This window comes from Lolium rigidum, chromosome 3, assembly GCF_022539505.1.
Source record: "Lolium rigidum isolate FL_2022 chromosome 3, APGP_CSIRO_Lrig_0.1, whole genome shotgun sequence".
NCBI lineage: Eukaryota > Viridiplantae > Streptophyta > Magnoliopsida > Poales > Poaceae > Lolium > Lolium rigidum.
The window spans coordinates 178,844,586-178,869,883 of NC_061510.1; the positions used below are offsets into that span (position 1 = coordinate 178,844,586).

The 25,298-nt window shown below is 44.0% G+C and overlaps 2 protein-coding genes and 1 long non-coding RNA gene across 3 annotated transcripts; all 3 read left to right on the forward strand.

Moving 5' to 3' along the window:
- The first annotated feature begins 6,335 nt into the window (after positions 1-6,335).
- On the forward strand, positions 6,336-9,589 carry LOC124702751. The gene is made up of 2 exons (XR_007002644.1): positions 6,336-8,392; positions 8,482-9,589. It is a non-coding gene; the product is annotated as an uncharacterized LOC124702751 (long non-coding RNA).
- Positions 9,590-11,328: 1,739 nt separating this feature from the next.
- Positions 11,329-14,379, forward strand: LOC124702750. Its single transcript, XM_047234909.1, has 4 exons — positions 11,329-11,469; positions 11,778-11,848; positions 13,141-13,230; positions 14,126-14,379. Exons 1-4 carry the CDS (start codon positions 11,373-11,375, stop codon positions 14,147-14,149), a joined length of 282 nt encoding a protein of 93 aa, XP_047090865.1. The 5' UTR covers positions 11,329-11,372; the 3' UTR covers positions 14,150-14,379.
- Positions 14,380-17,160: 2,781 nt separating this feature from the next.
- LOC124702752 (formimidoyltransferase-cyclodeaminase-like) lies at positions 17,161-19,205 on the forward strand. Its single transcript, XM_047234910.1, has 4 exons — positions 17,161-17,331; positions 17,420-17,509; positions 18,001-18,427; positions 18,523-19,205. Exons 2-4 carry the CDS (start codon positions 17,486-17,488, stop codon positions 19,032-19,034), a joined length of 963 nt encoding a protein of 320 aa, XP_047090866.1. The 5' UTR covers positions 17,161-17,331; positions 17,420-17,485; the 3' UTR covers positions 19,035-19,205.
- The last annotated feature ends 6,093 nt before the right edge of the window (positions 19,206-25,298 follow it).

Below are 25,298 nucleotides of genomic sequence, written 5' to 3' on the forward strand. Positions count from 1 at the left end.
TTCTTCTTCCAGGAAAAGGGTGAACAGAAAGGCAAACGAGTTGCCGGTAGCGGCTCCGTTGAATCCTCTTGTATGGGGGCCTCGTGCTCGCTAGGGATGTAGGGGTCGGCGGATCCGCCGCGTGGCTCTGTATAGGGGTAGACTAGGTAGTCTTCTTTCATAGGTTTTGGTCGGCCATGGACCAGGCTGCCCGGTGGTGCGGTGCTTAGATCTCTCTTGAGGTTCTGAGTGCACACTTTTGTTCCATAGGCGGCGTTGTCGTGGTGGCGGTGGTGGCACCGCTTTGGGATTTTGTGCTCCTCACTCCGCTCCTTCCCCGACGAGGCTTCCTCTGGCGTTTCCGAGGCAGGCGGGGAGCTTTGTATAGGAGGTGGCCGGCATTTCGTGTCGTCGTTTCGCGTCAGCGTTGACCAGAAGACAGCGAATCCGGAGCTCGGGAAGTGGTTGATGGGTGGCAGCTTGCTCATCTTTCCTCTATTTGGTCGATGGGGGGGGTGGCCCGGCTGAGATATGGTGATGGCTGCGGGTTTCGTGCCCGGGCGATGTTCCACAGAGGAGAAGTGCTCGTCGTTTGCGGCGGGCTCCATTTGAGGTCCACAAAGGAGCTGGTCTCCGATGGCGCTCCTCCAGATCTTGGGACGTGGTTTCGTTCCTCCATCTCCCTGGCGACGGTGGAGGTGGGAGATGATGGGTGTGGGCTGTGGGCTGTGGGCTGTGCACAGAAGAACTTCGAAGGTTTTTTTGCATTTTTTTTCTTTCAGGGTATTTTGTGTAGAAGTTCTGGGTGAGCTGTCTCTCTGCTATGTTCCAGAGTGAGGCTACATGTGTTGTACTTCAACTTTTTTTTAGATGGTGTTGTACCTCAAGTCTTTGAATTCAATGGAACACAAGATGCCTTGATAAAAAAAGGGTGTGATTGGTTGCTCACAAATTCATTTCTCGCATCACTTGGGGAAAAAACCAAACGTTTAGTAGGCCACAACGAAAAAGGTTTCCTGATTAGCATGATTTTCAAAACAGCCTAGATGCAGGCAAAAGTTGGCCCCAGTTTGGCTGTTTCTCCGCAGCCAAGCGTTGGCAAGCACGAAAGTGGACCCTTCATGGCTAAAGGCATACGAGCATGTGTAGATAACCTTACCACTAATGTATATCATTTTAATTCTCCCCGATCCACAAAACGGTGGGTCGGTTTGAAATATATTGTGCATATTGATGTTACGAATCATTTTTCATGAATAGTTTTTGGTTTCTTGAGTATTTGAATGGCAATTTCGTGTTTCCTTTGATGCTTTTTTGGCCGATTTTAGTTAAAATTTACACATCTATTCGCGCGTTTCAAAATTTCATCGAAAAGTAGCTTCATCTCACTGTCGCACCCAACTTTTGTGTTTATAGTTTTCCATTTGGATATTCGTATACGAGTACATCTCTTCATAGTACACTGTACGAAGTAATATATCTACTCGTTTACGAAGGTCGAAACCGAAAAATTTGAACATGAAAGTAGTGTGAAATTGTGAGGTGAAGCTACTCCCCGAAGAAAATTTGAAATGGTCGACCGTGTACGAAAAGTTGACAAAACTCGTCCAAAAATAACTCCAATAGAAACACGGAACCGAGTTTGAAACACTTGACGAAGCGACGGACCAATTACGAAAATGGAATCACAACATCGAGGTGCATCTTTTTCATGTAGATCTTATCTCGAATCGATGAATGGTTAGACAGATTAGAGGTAATTATAATTAAACTAGTTTCGTTAAGGCCAACCCTCCTCAACATTTAAACTACCAATCTCGTTTCTCCAACCGAATCCAAGAGAAAATGCTGACATGAGAGTACCAAAACTAGACTAAGTCACGCTGTCACTCATAGGTAGCTGCCAGGCTAAGTTGCACGGAAAAAGGAGTCTTTTTCCCCTTCGCTCTCTCAGTGGTGAACAGTACCTCGAGAGGTTTCTACAGAGGTCGTGGCCTCTCCGATGCCCTCTCCACCGGATTAGCCGGTCGGAGCTGGACATGGAGCTGCGCCGATGTAGATAGAAGTAGTTTCTCGCTTGTCCTTTATGACGTTTGGGAGTAGGTCGCCGGAGTTCCTCGGCTGGTTCCGGTGCGGCCTGGGGCTTGTTCTTCCCTCTATGATCTTCTGGTCTCAGGAGGTTGAGCAAATCCTAGGGATCTCCGTCAATAAAGCCGTATCTTGGAGCTTTGCTGTTCTGGTGGTCTCGCACGCCGCTGGACAGTCATCCTCTACCTTTTCTGTTAAGCTTCCATGGAGGAAGATGAAGGATGAGGTTGCTGGTACGGGCTCCTCCAATAAGTGTGGCTATCTCCAGTCTTGTGATTTCGGTGATGAGCTCTTCGTCTTGGCCTGCCTTGGTGGCGAGGGAGATGAGGAGAACAACTTGAAGTGTGCCGGATCTGGATGGTGGCGGGGCTATCTTTTAGCTGCAGATATGAGCTCTCCTACGATGGCACTATGCAGGCCATCGATCTATGCTGATGGGCGGCAAATCGTGACGCCAAGGATGTGGCGTCTATCCAACCTCAAGGTGAGGCCCCTCTTCGATGGATCGGCGTCGGAGTTTCTACTTGCCTCCCTCCCAAGTGGCATGTTCCCCGGTGATGGTGGCGACGGCCGGCAGGCGATTCCATCTTGCAAGCGCGGTGGAGAAGACAAAGGACCTGATTGTGTTCTCACTTTTAGTTTGGAGGTCCTCTATGCTAAGTTCCAGGACCAAGTTGTAATTTTCCAATTTCCTGAGTTCCTGCTTGTAATTTGTACTGCCACCGCTTGGTATTAACGCAGCGTTATCTCGGTCCTTCGGGACCGTCCCCTTGTTAAAAAAAAGGCTAAGTTGCACGTGACCGGAAGAAAGGGAAAAAAAACTGACCTAAGTCTATTGGGCCAAACGCTAGAAGAGGAGCCCAGCAGATACCCTACCGGCCTGCGCGTGCTTTTTCCCCCTTTGCCGTGATCTTCTTCCAGAGGCGGCTGTCCGGACTCTAGTCTCCTGGAGCCTCCTCTTTCTTCTTCCCGTCTTTCCCCTCCTCCTGTATCTCCTAAACCAAGATACCTGAAGCATCGAATCATGGACGGAGGAGGTAGCGCGACGCCCTTCTCCCCTACCATCACCACCCCGTCTACCTCGGTATGTTTCTTCTTTATATTCTCTCGAGTCTTGACCCATCTCCTTGCCCACTGTGGCTGCGTTCTTGAATTGGTTTCTTGGAGCGAGAGACTTCCCCGCATGTCAAATTAAACCTTATATGGCGCCTTGCGGACCTTTAATTTCCGGATCCTTGTTTTTTTGTGCATCTAATTTTTCGGTTAATCGGACTGTTCTGTGACGCAGTGATTAAAAGCTAAGTTTTCTTATTCTTTTGCTAGCAAGCAGGGTGAGTCGCTGCAAGGGGATAGGGGAGCTGCTATTGATGCCGAGATGGTCAGGGTTAACAAGCTACCAGCCAATAGTTCCTACGCGATTCACCGCATGAAGGTGCTGAGCAAACTTCGCCATCTGATTTCTATAAAGGTGAGGTTTACATAATTCTGCCTTTTGGGTGATGAGAAATTCCCTGTCGTTGTCATCAATCGTCCTGCAAAGTTTACATCTCATGAGGCTAGTCGAGGTGCAACTTAGAGCTTCGTGTATGTTCCAGTATATGCATCTTTGTAATGTTCAACGAAGAAGAAGGCATTTCGTTTTGCATTTTTATCATAAAAAATGGGAGATAAGCAACATTGTTGATTGCTGAGACTCATCTTTTTAAAGTTTCTAGTACTCCATCCATCCCATATTATAAGATATTATTGCAACCAATATCTGAGTATATTGGTTGTAATGGCATCTTATATTATGGGACGGGGGAGGTATAATCTATGAAAGCATATACTACAGGTTTTTGGAGTTATTGCTTCATAAGGACGGGTCCCAACAAAAATACACACGTTTTTGGCCCTGCAACTATACAGCTATATTAATAATACTTATCAAATATTCAATACGCACACCTATGAAAGTTTCTTATATACAATGATGCTTGTCAAGACATACACATATGCATGTTTCTCATACCCCATATTGCTCATCAAGACAGACACCTATGCAAGTCTTCCATATCTGGTAATGATTGTCAAAACGTAGTGTGATTGTAGTATTGTACTATGTTCCTTAAAGGTGTCAAAGTAACAATTTTGTCCCAGATACTTGGCCTCTACAAAATATGTTCTGAACCCCTCGGGTTGTAACAGGGCAAATGATTAATAAATTCATTACATTTCCGGTCACTTACATGTCAAGTTATCATGACCCTCTCTTGACGTCTTCAGCATTGAACATTAATAGAGTCTTTGGATCCTAAGTTTTGACCAAAAGCAAGCTTTATTCAAGGGTTTAGGCGATAGAAACGTTTCTGGGGAAAACATACAAATCTCAAAGGTGATACCAAATCCAGGAAGGAGAAGCGGACTAGGTGCATGTGGCTGCTAGCGTCAAGGGGTGTGCCGACATGCCGTGCCTTGAGTCCAGGCATCAAGCTGCTAACTGTGGCAGGAGTCCAAGGAAGGAATTAGTTACGGTCGTCGAAGTTATGGATAAGATTTCCTTGAAAGATTCGATTATGGCATATTAGGATACCATCGGCGATCGTTTTGGATTGTATCTCCTTGAGAGATTATACTAGACTCTTGTTAGGTAAGGCTCTTTTTGAAGAAGACTCGTTTAAGCTCAGACTTAGGCAAAGAAGAAGCTTTTCCAGAAGACACCATTTTCAGAGCTCCATTGTGGCTGTTACTTATGAGGTCCAACCTCTAAAGGATGGCCCAATCTTCACGGATTGTAAGTACGCATGGTGGAAGACGAACACATGCACACGATACAATCCGATTAGCTCTCGTTGGCCCGAATCCACCAACCCAATAGAATCACGAGGGAGACAACGTTAGGTAGAGTCCCACGCGAGAGATTAGTTTGGCTAAGGACTTGATATAATCAGTTGCAAGGAGAGAGTAGCAACCAGGTAGAATCCATTCAAGGGAGAGACCAAGCACTTCCTTACAAGGGAAAGATCAAAGCAGGTTTTGTACAACTCAATAGATTTGGATCTAATAAGAGGCCTTGGTATCCACTAGGGATCTACTCCACATAGGAGGAAGAGAGCACATGCTCAAGTCTGATCTCAATTTCAGTCTAATCTCATATCTGAGCCACAAGGGGTTATTTATACTACTAGGGGCGAAGGGGTACCTTATGGATAAGGTTACATGGGTCAAAGCCCAAAAGCTACGTCACTGGCGGTAGTGCCAGCCCAGGTGGCGGTAGTACCTGGTCCAGTACCAGTCTTTGTTTGGCGGGTGACAGAGAGCTCCGGGGCCCCGTCTGGTAGTAAGCCGGTAGTGGGTCAGTAGTACCAGTCCTGGAGGGCGAGCGGTAGTACCGGTGTTGGGGCACTGGTAGTACCGATCTTGTAGCTTTTCCATGCGAGGCTTGATCGGCAGTAGGTTGTACCGTCCCTGGTGACCCTGGAGCTTCCAGCTCACCTTTTCCTTCCGTTGGTCTTGCTGCCTTGGCCCAATGGGTGAAATTTTTGTGGTTGGTACCTGATCACACATAGCATATCTGAATGAAGTAGTATATTATCCAAAGGTGTGTTGAAATCACAAGTAGAAAGGAGCGAGTTCACTTCATGTTGGAGAGCTTTGGCTCTAGCTCGAGTGATCGGTCCACTTGGGGGACTTGATGGTCTGTAGGGCGGGTTGTATCTGTTATTTTGCACGGTATCTCGCTATCTCTTAAAACTTATCATTGACTTTATGTGAAAAAATCACTTTAAACATTTAGATGTGCTTGCATTTTACTGTGCTCAGTTCTCTTGACCCATTTACCTTTTGCTTTGCAGAGGACAACGTCCCAGGATGAGGAGCTTGAACTCCTTTTTGCAAGCCTTTCAATTTGAAGTCAATCTTCAGAATCAACATGTACTAGGTAAGTTGTAGTTTGAGAATACAATTTTATTTCCATTATTTGTGCTCTACTTCTTTTTTATGTATACTAGATGATACCCCGCGCGTTGCGGCGGGAATTTTTTAGGAGGTGGATAGGATAAGAATTCATAGAGGTGTCTGGAAACATCAATGTCAAACAGGGTATTTCATGATTTAAAAGTCAATAAATCATCTATTACATTATCTTTGTAGGAGAAGAATACATAAAGCTATTTGTAAACATTATGTAGAAAGGGCATTCCATGATTTGAAAGTTAATAAACCATTCACTACATGATCTAAGCACTCGATGACTACAATAATAGTTATTCAACGTCTTGTAGGTCTTATCATCAGAAAGGATAGTCGTGACATGTTCATTTTCCATGTTTGACATATTCAATTGTGAAGAATGGATGATTAGATCCAAGTATGTTGAGATGTACGCACGTGAAGGTCCTTATTTTCTCCCCTCTTGCTCGCCTCTATTGTCGATGAGTTGAAGAAGGTGGAAGTACAGATGAGGCGTGCTTTGATGGCATGCTAGATAGAGATCAATGTACATGAAGACAGTGGTCATGAAATAGAAATAGAAATGCATGGTTGAGTTAGTAGTACCTGGTTGTTGCTCCCGTATGATAGACGACATGTAGCTTGAAAGTAATGCTCCTTAATGAAAGTTATAACTCCTTAATGAAATTGCATTGTTCCTGTTATATAGAGGGATGGTGTGGTTAGTTAATTTTTAAGGAGTTAGAAACAGTACCTCTAAAGTAGACGGTTTCTCAAAAATAAAATAAAAAGTGAGGCAATTTGTGAGCAATGATTTTGTATTGATTAGCTTATTACTTGTTTTATTTAAGTGTCTGTTTTTTTTCCTGCAATTAACCTGATCGATCCTTGACATGGAGGAGGTTCCTGACATTCTAATATGTTGGGCACAAAGGTTTGAGTAAACAAATAATAGCAAATATTATTTATATCCTTCGTATTATTTGCTGTAACTTTATTTCAATAGGTAAAAACACAATGTTTAAAAAATGAACAACCAAATAATCCTCAAACACCAAGAATTGGTACCTTTAGAGAGAGTGGCATAGTGTTGTTTCTGTCAGATGCGGCTCAGCGACCCACCGGAATAAACAACGACTTGACGCTAATGAAGTAAACAATATTGGTACTGAATTTTATTATAAGTATGAACTTGATATGTAGGAAACATGTAGAAATACACGCCAATAAAAAGCGCCTCACCAATAGATTACTTCAATGTCTAGTCTCCTTGAATGCTCGCTCTGAGACTTCCTTTTCTGTCCACTTGGTTACATTCTGCAATCTTGGTTTGTTATAATGCAACAGACGCATGTTTGCTTGCTCCTGGGACTCTTCCCTCCATGTTCTAAGACCAATAAGCAACATGGTAATACTTTTTATAAATTACTATGATAATTAGTTATAGATTGAAAATGGCATTTGTTAAATATGGACACATGGGAAGCATATATACCAAAATGTAAGAAGATATGTATGAGTAAGGTGGCATTAGTGGTAAGGGAGTGTAAAATGCACTACATGAGGAATTCAGAACCCAAAACTTGGAAGGATTGTTTAATGACGTGTAAAACTATCTTTGGGCTTAGAACTGAAAAATCTCAGAGAATAAAAAACAAAGTTAGGACTGAAAAGCTCGTAGAACTGAAAAATGAGGACTCAAGCATTAAACATAAAGAGGCCTGCCTGGCGTAAAAATCACAAACCTCTGGTTTGAAGGGTGCATATTCTACTAACTTCCTGTGTAAATGAGGTACAATAGACACAGTTTGATATGAGAATGACGGAAACTTTGGATCAAAATATTAACAGGATTGGCAAACTATAAGAAAAACTGTCAAATAGTGCAGCACTGTCTAACTGCATTTGTCTCAAAAAGAAACAAATCGACACAGCAAGTGTAACTTCATAAATTAGGTTGAGCATCAAGTCAATCCCATCAGCAAACCCTAGTGAGAGAGAGAGGGAGAGGTGACCTACAGAACATCCCGTAAACGAATATTCCCGTAAAGTGATTTCTAATGTAACTAAATAGTTCAAGGGATATTCCACGGTAACAAATACATGCAACCGAAAGAACAGACCTGCAGATGGGATGAACTGATGCAATTAACAAAGTGGCGAAATGAAATACCGATGGAGCTTTCAGCAATATTGGGATTTCATCAACCACATGAATGGCAGAGTAAGTATAATATTTAGAAGTTTTGGCGAAAATTAACTACTTATGAAGTTGTCAACACTTATTGGCATTTCATCAAACAACTAAAAGGCTCTCACCTGTTGTTTAGAAAGTGCGTGAGATGAGGAGGGGACACTATGCAAAGTGACCAGCTATTTGGAGATTTATGCTGCAGTAGGTGATTGATATGAGCTAATCCAATGTAAAATATAAAATTAAGAGTAAGAGATGAAGCTTATGTACCAATTCAACTATGCAAACAGGTGCTGCTGTCCGAATCCCAGTGTCTGTAGACAGTACACGAGATGAAAGCTCCTCCTCCTCCTAGATTCAAAGGCCAGCATACATAGTCAAATAAATCCACGCAAACTCAATCCAATCGGGTGGAGGGGCAAAACGTCGAGCATCTTTGAAGCCAGAGGGAAAACCTTTCAGATAGAGGAATCAATGTTGGGGATTGAAGAAAAAAGAAAAGAGGGCATTCAAAACTGGAGTGACCAACTACCAGCCTGGAGACCGGTGGCAGAGGTGGCGACGGGAGCAGGCTGGTGTGCTTGCTGCCAATGGCAGCGCTAGTGTATTTAACCTCGAGTGGCGGTGGTTCAACTCAATGGAGCAGTTTCAATTCGAGCGACTTCATGAGCATTTGGGGGAGGAAGCGTTAGATCGTGGAAGGAGCATTTGTGGCGAGGAGGTGGTACGTCACGGCGGCGGACGGGCGGAGTAATAGGAATCGCATCAGTTCTTTCTTTCCAGAAGAATAATCCGCGAGCCTGAAGCGGAATAGAAACGGCGACCGCTTTTTTTCTGAAGGAACGCCCATTGAATCGCGACATGACTCCGCGAGCCCACGATGGCATATCTCGACCAGCCCACATATGACGAAGTGGCCCGTACGGGAAGGAACCAGCGAGATGCGAGGAGGAATGGCAGCCCAACACAGGAGGGGAATAGGGGTGACGTGGCTGCACGAGAAACCCCGAAAATGGGACCAACTATTTAGAGATAGAAGATATAGGGATGTAGTTCTCCCTTGGATATATTACGTGTATCTCCAGATCCAAAAAGTTGATTTCAAGCCGGAATGATAACTTCTCCACCTGCAGGTGACGTCACTGCTTTGGTGTTTTAGCTGTCCCTTCCTGGCCAGTGTAACATATATTCTCCACAGTGTTAAGGAACTTGATGAGCTAGAGATATTGTGTTCCTCTTTGAATAAAGTTCCTTGTGATGGATGTAATCTTTTGGACCCAAATTTGGCTACACCATGACTTTTGCCATCTCAGTGCATAGAATGTCAGCTAAATAATTATGTTGTTATGCATAAATGATTTGCTGTTCTGACAATAGAATATGCATTACTCTAAAATATGATGGTTTGGTCTCTATGGTAGAAGCATCAATGACTGGGTGTGAAGGAGCTGAAAGTTCAGCTGCCTGGTTCTATGTATCCATTCCGGTAAAATGGCCGTGTAGACGTTTCTGACTAGTGCCAAAAAAAGTGTGTTAAAAATTTACATTGTGGCACGTCTTAGTGTCAGGTGTTTTTGTTTATATTGTGGATGGCTAGCAATATTATCAACAGTATCCAAGAACAGTTTCGCTTGACGTTTTTAAGGGTTGTTTTGTTTAGTACTTGCAATTTTGTAATGATATCGGGTTTGCAAAAGGTAATGATCTACAATTATGCTATGCCATTCTAACCTTGATCCGATGTATTTTTCTAGGTTCTAGGTGGTTTGCCAAACTGGTTTTGGGTTGGATTACAGTTATTATTATTTTGCGGTAAAGAATTACAGTGATGCCAGTTGGTATTTTGTGTTCTTATATTTGTGGTAAAATCGGTAGCAGTTGGATGCTGTCTAAGTTATCATGTTAATGTGACGGTTCTCTCTGTTGATATATACATAAACATGCATGTTATGTAAGCTGCAATCTGGTTCCAAGATACAAGCATACATTGCATGATAGGACCATTGCGTTGCAACCTGATGTTACCCTCATACGCATTTCAAATGAATGAGCTGGGGTGTACCCCTTCTTTTAGATTAGTTTGGGTGTACCCCATCTTTTAGATTAGTTGGGGTGTACCTAGACCCACAAATTTGGATATTACCTTTCGAAGTTACAATTTGCGCCCAAAAGTCTAGGAAAAATCACGAGTTCAAATTTGTCCTGGACGGCACATCATACCGATGTGAAACTTTATAGATTTTCAAGGATATGTCCTGGAAAACATATCAAACACATAGAAGAGGAGGCCGACGGCCCAACATCATACGCGACTCAGTTGTCGCAACAAACTCCATGCAACAACACTAACTTAAAGGTTTGCCACCACTCTAGATACAACCGTGAAAAAATAGGACTTGCCTTGCCCTGCAAGAGCCTCATAGCCGCGTCTCGGCCAAAGATGGTCACCTCCAAAGAAGGAAGCGCTCCTTGAAGATTCCCTACCTGGCCCCTCCCACCCTTTCCGCCTAGTGAGTTAGCAAGTGAGTGGTAGACTTGGCTAATCCCGTCAAAGGCCTCATCTATCACCTAGAGCGATGCTTCCAGCAATGAAGCGATGCCGAGGATGCCGCTATCACCAATCTAGCTTGCCAGATCTTGATTTTCAACGGGGGCAACATCCCAATGGTGAGGGAGATAGACTCCTTGACGACGCCCCAAGGTGGCGCCGCCGTGGGCACCGACAAAAGTCGTGTAGGACTTTCGCCCAGAGTGCCACACACCAAATCCCCCACCCATTGGACCTTGGTATAACACACAAAAGTCACAATCATTGCACCACCGCAACTTCTCCAATCATCATCCTATAGGTCCATTGAGCCATCGCCATCGTATAGATGTTCTACTTTGTATCTGGATGCATTTTAGTTAGAGATATATCCATGTCTAAAGTGGAAACAACTAAGAACTTAGAGGGAGGGAGTACTAATTTTTTTTTTCAATAACTAAAAAACAAAAGTCAGTTGAGCTCCAAAGCATTTTTTTCCTCGGTCCACGGACCCTTTGGAGACCCTTGGCCCAGCCCAGCCCAGCCCAGCTCAGCCCACGTAAAATCCGGGACCCTAGAACTAGAAGGCGTCAGAATAGCCCTCTCCAGTCTCCACCCAGCGCCGAAGTTGGTGAATCCAAACGAATCGAAGCCATGGCATCTCGTCTGCTCGCGGCGGCGGCGTCCTCCTCCTCGTCTTCCTCCCCACTCGCCCGCCTCATCTCCAGGCGCGGTCTCGCTGGCGCCGCAGGTATGCCTGAATACGCGCTCGCGCCTTCTCCTCCCCTTCCCAGATCTGAGAATCGTACACGCCGATTGTTTGGATCCGCTGATTAGTTCGTTGATCGAGCCGGTTGTTGACCGCGATTCGGTTGTACAATTGGTTTTCCTTGAGTGGGATATAGGTAGCCTAGGGTCGATGTCTCCATAGTTACCAAGGATATCCCGGTGCGCGCTGACCCCAGAAATCAGAGCCCATTTCCCTACTTAGTTTTGGCCGCGTGCCGTTGTGCTTGATGTCTTACTTTTCTGACTGATTCGTCTTGTGTGCTTTAACAGATCACCACGGCTCCACCAAGGTCAACATGTGGCAAGAGCCCATGAACCCGGGGAACTGGAAGGAAGAGCACGTGAGTTTTCCCTTCAGATTCTTTTCATCCACATTGCAGTAAACAGTATTGAGTTCTATATGTTCATTTTAGGACGGCTTCCTACTTCATTAGCCCTTGGCATATAGCAAGTGTAGGGATGCATTTTATTAGTATGCATTATTTTCTTGGGATAGCATAGTCGCACGGCTGTTAAATTAGGCTTTGCTCGTATGTTTCAGTTCATGCAAAGACTATCTCTTACGTTCTTTTAATGTCATATGATGTATGCAATTCAATAAGAGCATAAAATCAAACTCCAGAGAGGAAAGAGGGGTCTATTTTATCTATCATTTTAACATACAATAGATTATTAATTAATAGTTCTCTTTGGTACCATAACTTTGTAGGTAGTTCATGTGTTTCTTTTTCTTGAGTACTTATCCACGCCTGTAGTGTAATATATCACTGTTCTGAGGAATCACTAGAGCCAAAGTTGTCATGACATTTATTGGTTGGCTTAAGAGAAACTAACAGTCAAGATCTGCTGTACAGAAACTGCAATCGCTGGTTGTGGGTACCAAGAACTTTTAGGTTAGGCAGGTAGATGTCTTATCTCTTGTGGTCACCGAACAAGTTCGCTTGCAGCTCTCGCACTTGTCCACTGGGATCAAGTATTAGATGTTGCTGTGATTTGTTACAGGAAAACACCATGCAAGGAGTAGTCTAAAACACAACGGTGAAATGCTCATATGCACTATCTGACTACATTCTGGAGATTTATGTTATTCATCACAAAATTCAAAAAATCTCTATATCACTTTAAAAGTATCTTCCTGAGTGTACAGTAGGTTGGAATGTCATTATTTAATCTAACCTGCATCTTGTTAGTAATCAAAGATCTACAGGTTAGGCCTTTTAGTTACCCTTTAACCAAAAGCTGACCAAAACCTTTGTTGTCATTTGTCGTCCTTGCTGTATAATTTGACTTTTTTGTGCAATTCAATAGACCGCTCATTTTCCATCACCTTTTCTCATCTATTTACCTTTTGAGGAGGTATATTTCTCTGTGCATATAATCATTTACCATGCTGTTGAATCAGTGCTCTTATTTGCAGTGTCTGCTTTGCATTTATGTTTCTCTGCCATGCAATCTCTTTCTGGATGCACTTCGTTTGAAAAGTCTTGAATGTACATAATACACGACTTTCAATTAGTCTGTTCTGATAGTTGCTAACATGGAACTTTCAATAGCTTGCTTTGCGTTGTTCTTCATGTTTGTTCATGAATAATTCATAGTAAAATTCTTATTTATTATGTTGTTCCTTGTGCAGTTTGTGCTTGCCAGTCTTGCAATGTGGGGGGGCATCGTCTATGGTGGACTGAAGGCATTTGGTGGTGGGAAGAAGGAAGTCAAAACTGAGGTATTTATTTCTACTAAACCATGTACAATCTTTTTGTTCATAGTTCTTCACAGCACAAGAAAATTTTAAGAATTATTTTGGTAGTTGGCCATACATGGTAGAATGCAATCACGTGGCGTGTTATATTCTCAAGGGCTAAATAGTAAATGCCAGATGCATTGTAATTCACAAAGTCAGTAGCATGGTTGGCAGATGTTAACTACCTGCCTTAATTTATTAGCATGCATGGTCATGCTGCTTTGAACGTATCAAAGGCTTTTGATACTAAGCATCGTGTACCTATTTCAGGCTATAGGAAACATACCATCATTCATATGAAAATCCAGTGATAATTGTTTGATACATGCGAGATAAGTGCTGCTGAATATTCAAATAGAAATGTAAACCTGAGGGTGAGTTGTTTGGAACCAATCAATATGAGCCGTTCATCTATTTTTTGTACAACGGCTCCTGAATTAAGTTGGACCCTTTTAAATTCTGCACAAGTTTTAAATAATTGCGCTTGCTCCCCTCTCAGTAACTCTCATACTTTCCTTTGCCTATATGCTGTATGCGTTTTTGTATCAATGCCTGTTACTTACCATGTTGATGGTACTGTATGTATACTTTCTACTTCCACAACTTAGTTAAATATATTTGATGTGATATTACAAATGCATGCATTCCACATACCCAATTGCTAGCTATTGATAGTTTATACCCTTATTCCTTATCAATCTGAATTGGTACAAAAAGGTGATGCTTATTTTATTAGGTGGGGAAAGCACAGAGTTGAGATAAAAAATTAGCCACCTTTGATATAAAAAAATGTGATGCTTTTTTTTGACAGTAATGACATGCCTGCCATTTTGTGTATCAATTCGAATTTTGCCAAACTCATCTTATTCTATTGCAGGTGGCACCAGCACCAGCGCATTGACCTACATCATCAGGGTTTAATTTCACACCGCAACTGTATGTTGTTTTCTGCTTTAAGTATGTCGTTGAGGATAAACAGTGGCAACTGAGATGCATATTTTAAGGTGGGCAAAGTTTTGATGAGCTGCACTACTCAGCCACCATGAATAATCTTAAGGCAGTGTAACTTGATGTTTGTGGACACTGCAAATGCTCTGTTTTATACCAGTCCATTGATTGGTGTCTTGCTAATTTTATTCCTTCATATGCATCCATCATAAACATTGAATCTGCGGGATTTCATTGTATGAGGTTTTTTTTTCTCCAAATTGCTTTGTGCAACGGAATCCAAAATTTAATGTTCCCCAAAAGAAAGCAGAAACCAATGAATTCAAACTTGCTGAACAGATGATTTATTGATCGACTGACTTGCTATCTGAATTTGGTTGCCAGAATTGTTCTAGACACGTAAGTTAGGATGAGACATGATATTCACAGACTACTGTACCGGAAGATCCAATTGTCAAGTTGCAAACCTCAGATTTAGTCTTGCTTGGCTTTAACGAAGAGCGGTACCTTAATTTCGGGAAGGATCAAAAGAGTCACTATAAACAAAGCACAACTCATTGAATTTATCCACTGCAGCCACTCTTATATGAGCGTTTTTCCTGAGCTACCAGCCTACCACAATGGTGAAAGGAGAGGAGCAAAGTTCCTAATTCTCTCTTAAATCTGTAATTTCCCTCTCCTGCGTGAAATCTCTAACCCTAACCACCACACAAAATCTCCCGCCCCCATTGTTCAAACACATGGAAGTCAAATTCGTATTGCACGTATTGCACAACTGCCTTTTATGGCACATCTTTCCTTCCATCCTCCTCATTAGCCATCTCCCCAAGCACTCCATGGCCGGTTCTACGGGTTGTGGGCTTGTGGCTGCCGAGGCAGAGGCCGGGTGCAAGATCCCCATCCCCTAAACGCTTCCATGAGTTCTTCAAGTCTGTCGTCCTCATCAAGGAGGACCCTTTGGGTTCAAAAAGGCTCCCGAAGAAGTTTACGCATGATCTCGCCGGTCGGGAGCCAGCTAGCATGCACTTGCGCGAAGCTAGCAGTGGCTTCTGTCGAGGCGTTGTTTGACGTGGAAGGCCGCATATTCCTCCACACTGGCTGGGAGAAGTTTGTCCGTGCCCACGACCTTGAGGTCGACTGCTTAGTGAACTTCAAGTGGGAAGACGACGGCGAGCTCAGGGTGAAGATGTTTGAAGACACATCCTATCATAGGTACTACCACAGCGACAACAACAATTAGGACAATCGCGATGAGCATAAGGGTGTAGTTTAGGTTTCCGGATGTTCTTTCTTTGCAGCGATTGCCAGTTGAAGTCACTAGGGTAGGTTTGTATATCATCTGCAACGATGAAGGTGCGAACCATAACCCTCTAGTTTTTGTGAGCGGGTGTTCTTTCTTCGCAGCGAAGAAGATAAAGACCATCACCAGTCTCTAGTATATGTTTCATTGATATTTCACATTTGCAACTATGTAAAATGAAGACTATGCAATATTTCTATCTCAAAATAAAGCCTATGCATATTTTTTTATCTCAAAATGAATCATATGCAATATTTCTATCGCAATGAAAATTTGTTTTGTTTTTTAAGGGTTTCTTGTCGGGATCGTTGGTGTGTGCAACCTCTCTCCAAATGAGGGAGCAGGTGTCGCCTATTTAGGATGCGTCGATGGAAATGATCTTAGTTATACATCATAGCAGGCCCGCAGCCATTTTGGTGCTGCCATAACGGTTGGAGCCTGACCTGACACCTTTGTTTGCTAGTTGATGGGGGCAGTATGAAGAACTCATGCTTCGGACAACCAGTTTTATTTTCATTTTGTCAAATGCGCGTAGTAATCACTGTCCTTTGTTTGGATGTTATTTTCTCTCTTTTTTGAGTTTCCAATGTAAGTGGTATCCCCTGCATCAACCTTTTATACTTCCTTCGTGCACTAATGTAAGATGTTATAGATGCTTTTGAAGTAGATTAGATACAAACTAAATGAAATGAACCTACACACTAAAATTAGACTATATATAAATATAAGTGACTGAACCTATAAGATGGCTAAAAGTGATTTGAATTGAAGTGACATGCTCAATCGTTTTATTTATGTACTATAGCAATCTGACCGAATTTAAGTAGCTCAGTCCACATAACTGATTTCAAGCTACCGGAATCCAATCACCGTCAACAAGCTCAAGTCACCGCACACAAAAAAAAGAAAAAAAACCGAAAAAGCTCTAGCGCCTCGTGCTGCAGTGGCAGTGCAGATGACTATAGTGCACATCAACGAGGAAAACGACTACTCATTTCAGATCACAGATGCTTTCCTAACATTCACGTGATCGCCACGTACACTCGCACAGCCACTAGCTGAACTGTTGGCCCTATCCAGAGGGCACGGAACGGATAACAGTGCGTGCGCAGTGTACCCATTCCATTGATATGCCATTGTTCCGTTCACCATCGATACTGGTCACAATTTTGTTCGGTTCCCCATCACAAGCCCCCGGAGGAAATATCTTGGGTTACCAAATTGATAGACAAAATGCAACCTGCAAGAGACAAGCAAATCGACCATCAGTGAAGCTGTTCAACAATAGATGGTCCAATCACTCCCAATCTCAAGATAATGCAGGATGGTCAGGCAAGCACATTCAGACCCAACTAGTTTCAGTTACACGTCTTCAGGGAATTAATTGCTAATGCATAAAAGCAGTGATGAGTCGACATAAACGTCACAACGTGGATCCTCACAAGACATTTAATTTTGGCAAAATAGATAGATGACGGTTTTCGTTGAAACCGTGCGCTTCAAGGTGGACAATGACATTACACTGGCCACTAGAACTAGAAGGGGGTAAGGGACAAGATTTCATTATCCCAAAACAATAAATAAGGTCCAACCAAAGAGTAGCACGAGACAGGATTTATGAATAATGAACTAGGTGATTCAATGGGCGGCGTGGTTTAGGAGGCAAATAACGTATTACTATGTGCTTAAGAATAATGTTTCCGTAGGCCGGTGGCATGCTGCTGTGGAACCAAAGATAACTATGTAGGGGACTGCTGAGTCATAAAGGCTGCAGAGCACATGCTGCAACCTTTCATGGTTGGGACTTACTCGGCGAACAAGACGAGAACAAAAAGGTTTCTTGCAAGCAACTTTTTTCTTTCTTTTGATACATACAACCATAAGAAGGGTTTGCTCTTACCACTCCATTCCCCACACCCACAGGCGAGAGAAACGCACGCACGCAGAGGAAGGAAGGAAGAGGAAGGGAGCTGAAGCTGCTGAACAGGCATGGAGAGCAAGCTCACCAACCAGGTATGATCTGATACCCAGTCCCTGCAGCTCCTGACGATTTGAACCAAGATTAAGAAATCAGGCAGAAGGTACAACAGGCAGGACGCGGAAAACCTAGTTATTGAACTTTCTATTCCTATGATGGTAGTACATCAAAATGAAATTTGCTGATATTCTCATAGGGATTTCCTTCTTGATACTACTAATAGCACGAAATCACCTCCGACCCCAGTTCTACAAATCATCCGGCTCAGGCACCATAAGTACTCCAAGTCTCCAAATAAGGAGCAAATTCTAACTTATACTGGACTGTGAACACAGTATTTGCACATTAAACAAAATGCGAAAGAACCACAAGACCTGCTATTTTTGGGGCTCCACGAGAAATCAGCTAAAACTAACTGATTTCTGATGTCTCTAGACCGATTATGTAAGGTATTTCAGAGGAAAAAACTTGCAAAATACGATTTGTCACCACCTGAATTCCTATCTTTTGTCCATCTGCTCCAAAGGCAAAGGTAAAGACAAAGCTCAGCATGATGCACTCAAAGGTTATCTGCTGCAAGCTCTACATCTCTGAAAGCCAAAATGCCATGGTTGTTGATGCAATCAGTCGCATAGGACAGAAAGACCCTGAGGTGGTTTTACTCAGCAAGTTCGAGGATGAGTACTACAACCGTGTCCGCTACACGCTCGTCTCCTATATCATCAGCGGCAGCTCAACTGGTGAAGCTGTATTTAGCCCAATCAGGAAAGTATTGTTGGCAATGATTGAGACTGCATTTTCAGCCATAAATCTTGAAGTGCACTGCGGAACTCATCCAAGGATTGGTGTCGTTGATGACTTATCATTCCACCCCTTGAGTCAAGCAGCCACAATGGAGGATGCTGCTCAGCTGGCTAAGCTGGTGGCCTCTGACATTGGCAATGGCTTGCAAGGTCTGTTAACTACCACAAGATTTTCTATATCTTGCACATAAAGTGCTATGCTATATAAACATTTTAATTCTCTTCCTTCCATATTCTCTATGCAGTCCCAGTGTTCCTGTATGCGGCAGCACACCCCAGTGGCAAGAGTGTTAGTGCAGTACGACGTGAGCTCGGCTACTACAGGCCAAATCACAAGGGCATCCAATGGGCAGGTCAGGTGCTCCCTGATACTCTTCCAATGAAGCCAGATGTGGGCCCAATTCATGTTTCTCGTGAAAGAGGTGCCACAATGGTCGGAGCTAAACCTTTTATTGAGAGCTATAATGTACCAATACTGTGTAAAGATATCCCAACCGTGAGGAGGATTACCCGAAGGGTGACCGGACGGAGTGGAGGTTTCCCGACAGTGCAAGCACTTGCCCTTTTCCATGGGGATAATTGCACGGAGATTGCATGCTTGTTGGATCCAGATCATGTTGGTACCGATCAGGTTCAATGGCTGGTGGAGCAGATAGCAGAGGAGCAAGGACTTGAAGTTGACAAGGGTTATCCCACCGACTTGCCCAGGGATATAATGCTAGAAAGGTACTTCAAGACGATTTCTGCTGCTGATTGACATGTGCATAATTTTCTTGGCAGATTGTCATGCAGTTAATTGTAGTTCATGCTGCTGATTGATGTTCTTGTAATCATGTGTATGCTTCTGCTGAAAATGTGGTGCCAACTAGCATCCAGGACCATTAAACAATTGTTACATTTTGTATATAGAAGTTATATCTGCGCTGAAGATGGTCTCTAAAACTTCATCATAGTGATCGCTTAATGGGTTTGATCACTGTACGAGAAGGTTGTTTTCAGTGTTCAGACTATGACAAGGCAACTTTCCTTGATGCCAACAGACATGTATTTTGTTGCACATTTCTGCATAAAACAAAACTGTGGCTATGACATGTGGATGCTGGGTATAAGTAATACAACTTCATACTAATAAGAAATTACCTTTCAGAACTAGATCAGATGCTCTTACAAAAAGTTACAGGATCCAAGTTCACTTGCCCTAGATATTTGGACCAGCATGTTGAGAAAAATTGCGGTATAATGTACCTGAACGAGTATAATTTACAGTCTGTGGATTCTTCTTGAATGTGTATCATTTATAATGCATCCTAAGTGCATATTTATTACAATACATATAACGGGGTAAAACAGTGAGGCAGATTTTTAAATGACTGTAATGACATTATCACCTGACTTCTGCCGTTCAAATCTTATTGACAGCCTTGGACACTTACATCGTTTTGTTCTCCTGCAAGTAATAAAACAGCAGTATAAAAAATGCAAGAAAAGAAAACTAATAGAAGTATTTTATCTCTGTGGATCCATTCTGCTGTCCACACCATGCGAAACGGACAAAATCCTCTTAGGCTTGTCAACTTAGATCAAATTCAGGTAACATCTCTTTAATTACATGTAACTTCATTCGAAGTGACATGTTCAATAATAGCACTAGTTCTACTTCTGAAAATGCCAGTAAAATTTCCTTCCAGGGTGCACAAATGGAAGTTTGAAGATAACACCTACACAAACATCTATAGGATGGAAAGTGAAAGGTCATTATTGATGAGTAATGTGCACCAGCTTATAGATTTTTAACTGGCTGAAGAAACCAAAAAATTAAGATCAGAAAAGTAAACAAGATAAATCCAGAAGAGTAAAAACACAATAGGTTCCAATTTACATTGTGAAGAATCTTATCTTCTCTCTTGACGAAAACAAAGAGAGCCCGTGGAAATTTTATCAATATTGTCAAAATACAGCCCCAGAGAAAAAAAAGGGCATTAAAAACACCAATTTCTCTATGACACCGTCAAGCTTTTTTTTTTAAAAAAAAAAATGGAAGCTGAAACGCATCACCAGAAATCATACCAAAATATTTTTGGTGGGTCTGAATGAGACAACTAGTGCACGTCCTTATGTTTATTTCGGAGTAGTAAACGCACGGCCACAGTTTCATGTGACTTGCATGATCATTTAAAATGAGGTCCTGATACATAGTATTCGTATGAACAGGTTTTCGCAAAAGAAAAAAAGTATGATCAAGTTATCCACCTTTCATCAAAGTCTTTAAGTTTAAGTGGAACCGTTAGTACAAGAAACTCAGCATTGTATCTGGCCCACAACTCCTGAAATTCAAGACCTCGCAGGCGCAACGTTTGGACTCTGGAAAGATTATTTAAATGATTGAGGTGTCCAGTGACAGGATTAAGAAGGTCCCAAGGTTGTAACAGCCTCTGGCCCATGTAAAATAAACATTGTAGGACTGGTTAAACCGAGAAATGAGGTGTTAGAGTCTGAATTATTGAGGGGATTTTGAGTAATCTGTAGAATGAAACATCAAGGCATACTAAACTTCCATTGTGTACTAGGCAATGCTAGATGATTATATCAATGTTAGGATGCATGAGCGGAGAATAACAGATTTTTTAATTGATCCATCACCAATAGTCACCACATGAACAAGCCCCCTTGTTGAAATGATGAAACCTGTGATTGTCTCTCAGTATTATTTTTCTTCCTGTAATGAGGGAGAAGTATTTGTATGCGGAATGGCAATCACCACAAACCCGAAGGTTCTTCATGATGCGGAGAGTGTTGCCAGAAGGAGAAGCTAAATCCCCAAAAGCAAACGCCAGTTTTTCACAATGATAATGTAGTGACTCTTCTCTTCTGTCTTTTTCTAAGTTGTGTGCAGCAAAACTGATATCAGGCACATAACCTGCAGCCTTGATACTGCCAATCAACCTATCCAAATTCCTATATACCTCCTCAGAGATAGGGTGTGAACGGTCAGCAACACCAAATCTATGTGTCTTTTTGCCCATTTCAATCCAGCTAAATGCATCATAGCTACCTATACCTCTCTTGTCCATCACACTTCTAACCTTTTCTGCTTCTGTCCACCTTCCTAATCTTGTGTAGATATTACCAAGTAGTATATAATTTGCGGCTTCATAAGGTTCCATCTCAAACAGCATTTCTGCAATCTTCATGCCAGTGGCAATATCACGGTGTTTGCTACAAGCACCAAGAACAATCCTCCATAACGGTGTTTCAGCTTCAAACGGCATTTCATTAATTGTTTTGATGGCTTCCCCAATTTCTCCTGATCGAGCTAGCATGTCAACTACACAGGCATAGTGTTGATACGTTGGTTTTATGCCTTGTATATCCAACATGGAATCAAAGATATGTAAGCCTTCACGAACAAGACCAGCATGATTGAAAGCAGAAAGCAGATTCAGTAAGGTGACCTCATCAGGTACCAGACCAGAAAACCTCATCTGCCTGAACAGTTCAAATGCTTCTTTCGGGTGTCCATGCTGCCCAAGAGCCAAAATCATCGAACTGTAGGACACTACATCCACAACGTCGTTTGAACTGAAAACTCTCCATGCATCATCAATGCATCCACAATCCGAGTACATGGTTAAAAGTGCATTTGTCATGGCAGCATCCTTGTCAGCGATGTTCTTCAGGCTGTGGGCATGAACTTGCCTGCCCATCTTCAGTAATGACATGCTCCCACAGATGGCAAACAGGCTAGAGTACACAAACTGTCTCGGCTTAATATCTCGGCAGTCGGCACAGCATCTTGTAGAATGTAAGGAGAGCACCTTCTTCCTCCTTGCAGTTGACATAGGCAGAGATCATAGAAGACCAGACGACTGGGTCCAAAGTATCCACATCATCGAAGACGGCCTTCACATCTTCCAGTGCCCCTATAGCTGCGTACATAGAAACGAGTGAAGCACCCACAAACGGATCTTTGTGCAGCCCAGATTTGATGACTTGCGCGTGCATGGATCCCCCGAGCCCTTGCATGCATCCGCCACCACGCTCCCTGCCAATGCCGGACAGCAACGCCGGGAAGGTGTACTTGTCGGGAGCGACATGGCCCTGTCTCCTCATGTCACGGAAGAGTTCCAGCGCCTCCTCCCGTCGACCCGCCTGCGCATATCCCTTGATGAGCGCGTTCCAGGTAACGGCGTTCGTGCGTGGCATTGCGTCGAACACCTGCCGCGCGAGGTCGGGCTCCCGGCATGAGGCGTAGAAGTTGAGGATAGCGGTTGAGAGGATGGTGTTACTGTTATCCCCGTCGCCCAGGAAGCCACGCACCACGGCCTGCGCGTGAAGCTGCACGCCCAGGGAGGGGGACGGGGATGTGGCGGATGAGGCGGCCTTGAATAGCGCGGAGAACGCGCGCGGCGTGGGGGCGTCGGCGATGAGGTCTTGGGCGGCAGACAAGGTGGACGACGAGGACGAGATGGTGATTCGGCCGCCTTGGCGATGGCGGCCGCGTCGGCCCGGTGGCAGCTTCAGGTTCCGGTGAGGAATAGCGTGGAGTAGGCCGCGGGCGGGGCGGGAGGTCGAGTTGGGCGCGCATGGGGTTGGAAGAGGAGGAAGAAATGGCGGCATGGCATTGGTCGAAGAAAGCTGAAGCTGTGCCTGACTGGGCACTGGGCGGCTACCACGCCAAAGCCTACCATTGAGCAGAGGCAGCAAGTCAACAAAAAGATATTTCAGAGCATCTCTACCGGCTCCCCAAAATACCGCGTGCCTGACACTCAGACATCAGCAGAGCATCCTCTATCTATTGATGCTACTCCCACACCGATGCTTCCATAGTATAGTCCCAATAAAAATTTAAATTTAAAATGACATTTAAAAATCGAAATTCATACGAAATTTATACAAAGGTAACTGAAATTTATACAAAAGTAACTTGAATTTAAACCTAAATAAAATTTAAACTTTATCCTAACCTAATGGCCGTCGGTTGGGGCGCACGACGGGCCTGCCTTGTCATCGTTCTTCGCCTTTGCCGCATGCGTCCATGCCCGCTTCTCGTTCCTTGCTTCGCGCATGGATCATGGCGGCCTGCGTCGCAGGAACTTGCCGGCGGCGCCCCGCGCTTCCAGCTTTTGCCGAGAAGCCTCGTTCTCGTCGCCTCGCTTGCTCGCGGGCGAACGCCTCATAGTGGCGATGAGCGTTGAGCTCGTAGAGCTTCTGTCGCTCCGCCTCCTCTGTGGCCGCTCGCTGGCGCGAGATCTCGTCGTTGGCGAACTCCCGCTCCTCCTCCTTCAACCTCTGGAAGCGTTGCACGTTCAACGACGCCAGGATCTACGCCTGCTCTGGGTCGGTGGGGGCCTGCGGCTGCTCGCCCCACTGCGCCGCCTCCTCCGTCGCCTCAGCTTCCGCGTCTGCGATGTAGGCCTCGTGCCACGCCGCGAACCATGGGTCCTCGTCATCGTCGGAGTTGTAGTCTGCGTCGGGCTGCGGCTCCGGCTCCGGCTGCAGTGGTGGTGGAGGCAGCGCGCGGCCGTTGAGGCCAAGCATGGAGTACGTCGTCTTCAGACGATGCAGCATTTTTGAGGTGGAGAGGATAGAATGGCGTTGCGGCGGTGGTGGAGATGAGAGGATAGCACCGCGGTGATGGACGGCGTAAGTACTAAATAGTGGTGGCAACTACCCGCATTTACGGCGGCGTAGGCGAATGGACGCCACGTGGCTAGTCGCTGCCCTCATGGCCGCCTCGGTTTCCGCGCGGGAGACCATTAAATGTCGATGACCAACCTTCCCACGTTGCGGACAATGCGAACCATCGCGTCCTCTTGCTGACAAGGCGCCCCTACCCGCGAAACAGTCGTGCCGCGAGGCGCCGGCGCGTCCGATTCGCGCCCTACGTGAAGGAGCCGGCACGGGGATGCCGGCGATTCTATTAGGCTCGAAAACAAGTCATCGCCGTTTGAGACGCACCGGTGCGAGCCCAAAAACCACGCCAGCCCCTAAAACGCTATCGAGGCTACCGGTAGAGATGCTCTCGATCGAGTCAAAATATCTACATACATACTAACATACCCGGTGCAAATTACATAAATGCAATCCTAACGGCACCGTGGCATACCGGTCAAACATCTGCCATTAAAACAACAACATGATTTATGCATTTCTATGTGCACCGTTAAGTTATAGTACAAGCATGTTATAGGTGTTTTTAAGAGAAGTACGGGGTGATGATAAATCCCACCAAGTGCTCTATCAGGAGAGGGTCTGATTGGTGATTACTTCCTCCTTCGGGTTTTGAAGAAACCTTTCAAGGATCTAGGAAATGGAAAAAACATTCAATTTATGGACCTGTTGATGGCCAATTTGAAAGCTCCACTCGGCCTTCCTGTGGGGTGAGATGCCCCTTCTTACAAGATATCCACCTGAAACTCGAGCTTTGAAGGAAGGGCAACATTGACGTACCTCCTAGATAATCCTGATAAATCTCACAAAATCCATGTGGTGATGTGATCCTCAGGAAAAAGCGCAAAATTATGAACAAATGCCTCCGGAATTCGGCGAAGGAGCAATTCAGATGAACAAAAAAGAGCTGAAGGAATTCCTGTCATTTCCCTGTTTTCTAGACCTTTTCGAGCTGTAGCTGAGTAGTAGACTTGTTCTAAAATATCGTTTGATCTGCACTACTGCTCCTAGTTTCGGTTTAGCTGGTATTTCGGAAGTAGCCCCAGCGAAAACTCTGAAACACAGTTAGTTTCGGTTTTTTTTTTACTTTTAGTTCTTTCTTGTTTTCCTTTAGCAAAACTTTATAAATCTTCCTGTAAGAGATTTTGGCTTCTTTTCAATGAAATGGAGCTGGTGACATAGGCATCCCAAATGGGCCTGCCTAATATAGTACCCGGGGTTTATTGAAGGCCCACTACCCGAAGAATAAGAAGACTCGAGAGCCCAAGATGTATTTAAGGAAAAGATAGAGTTGTAATAGGAAGTGTTATTTGTAAATCTGGCGGGATGAGTTAGAAACCGTCCCGGACTC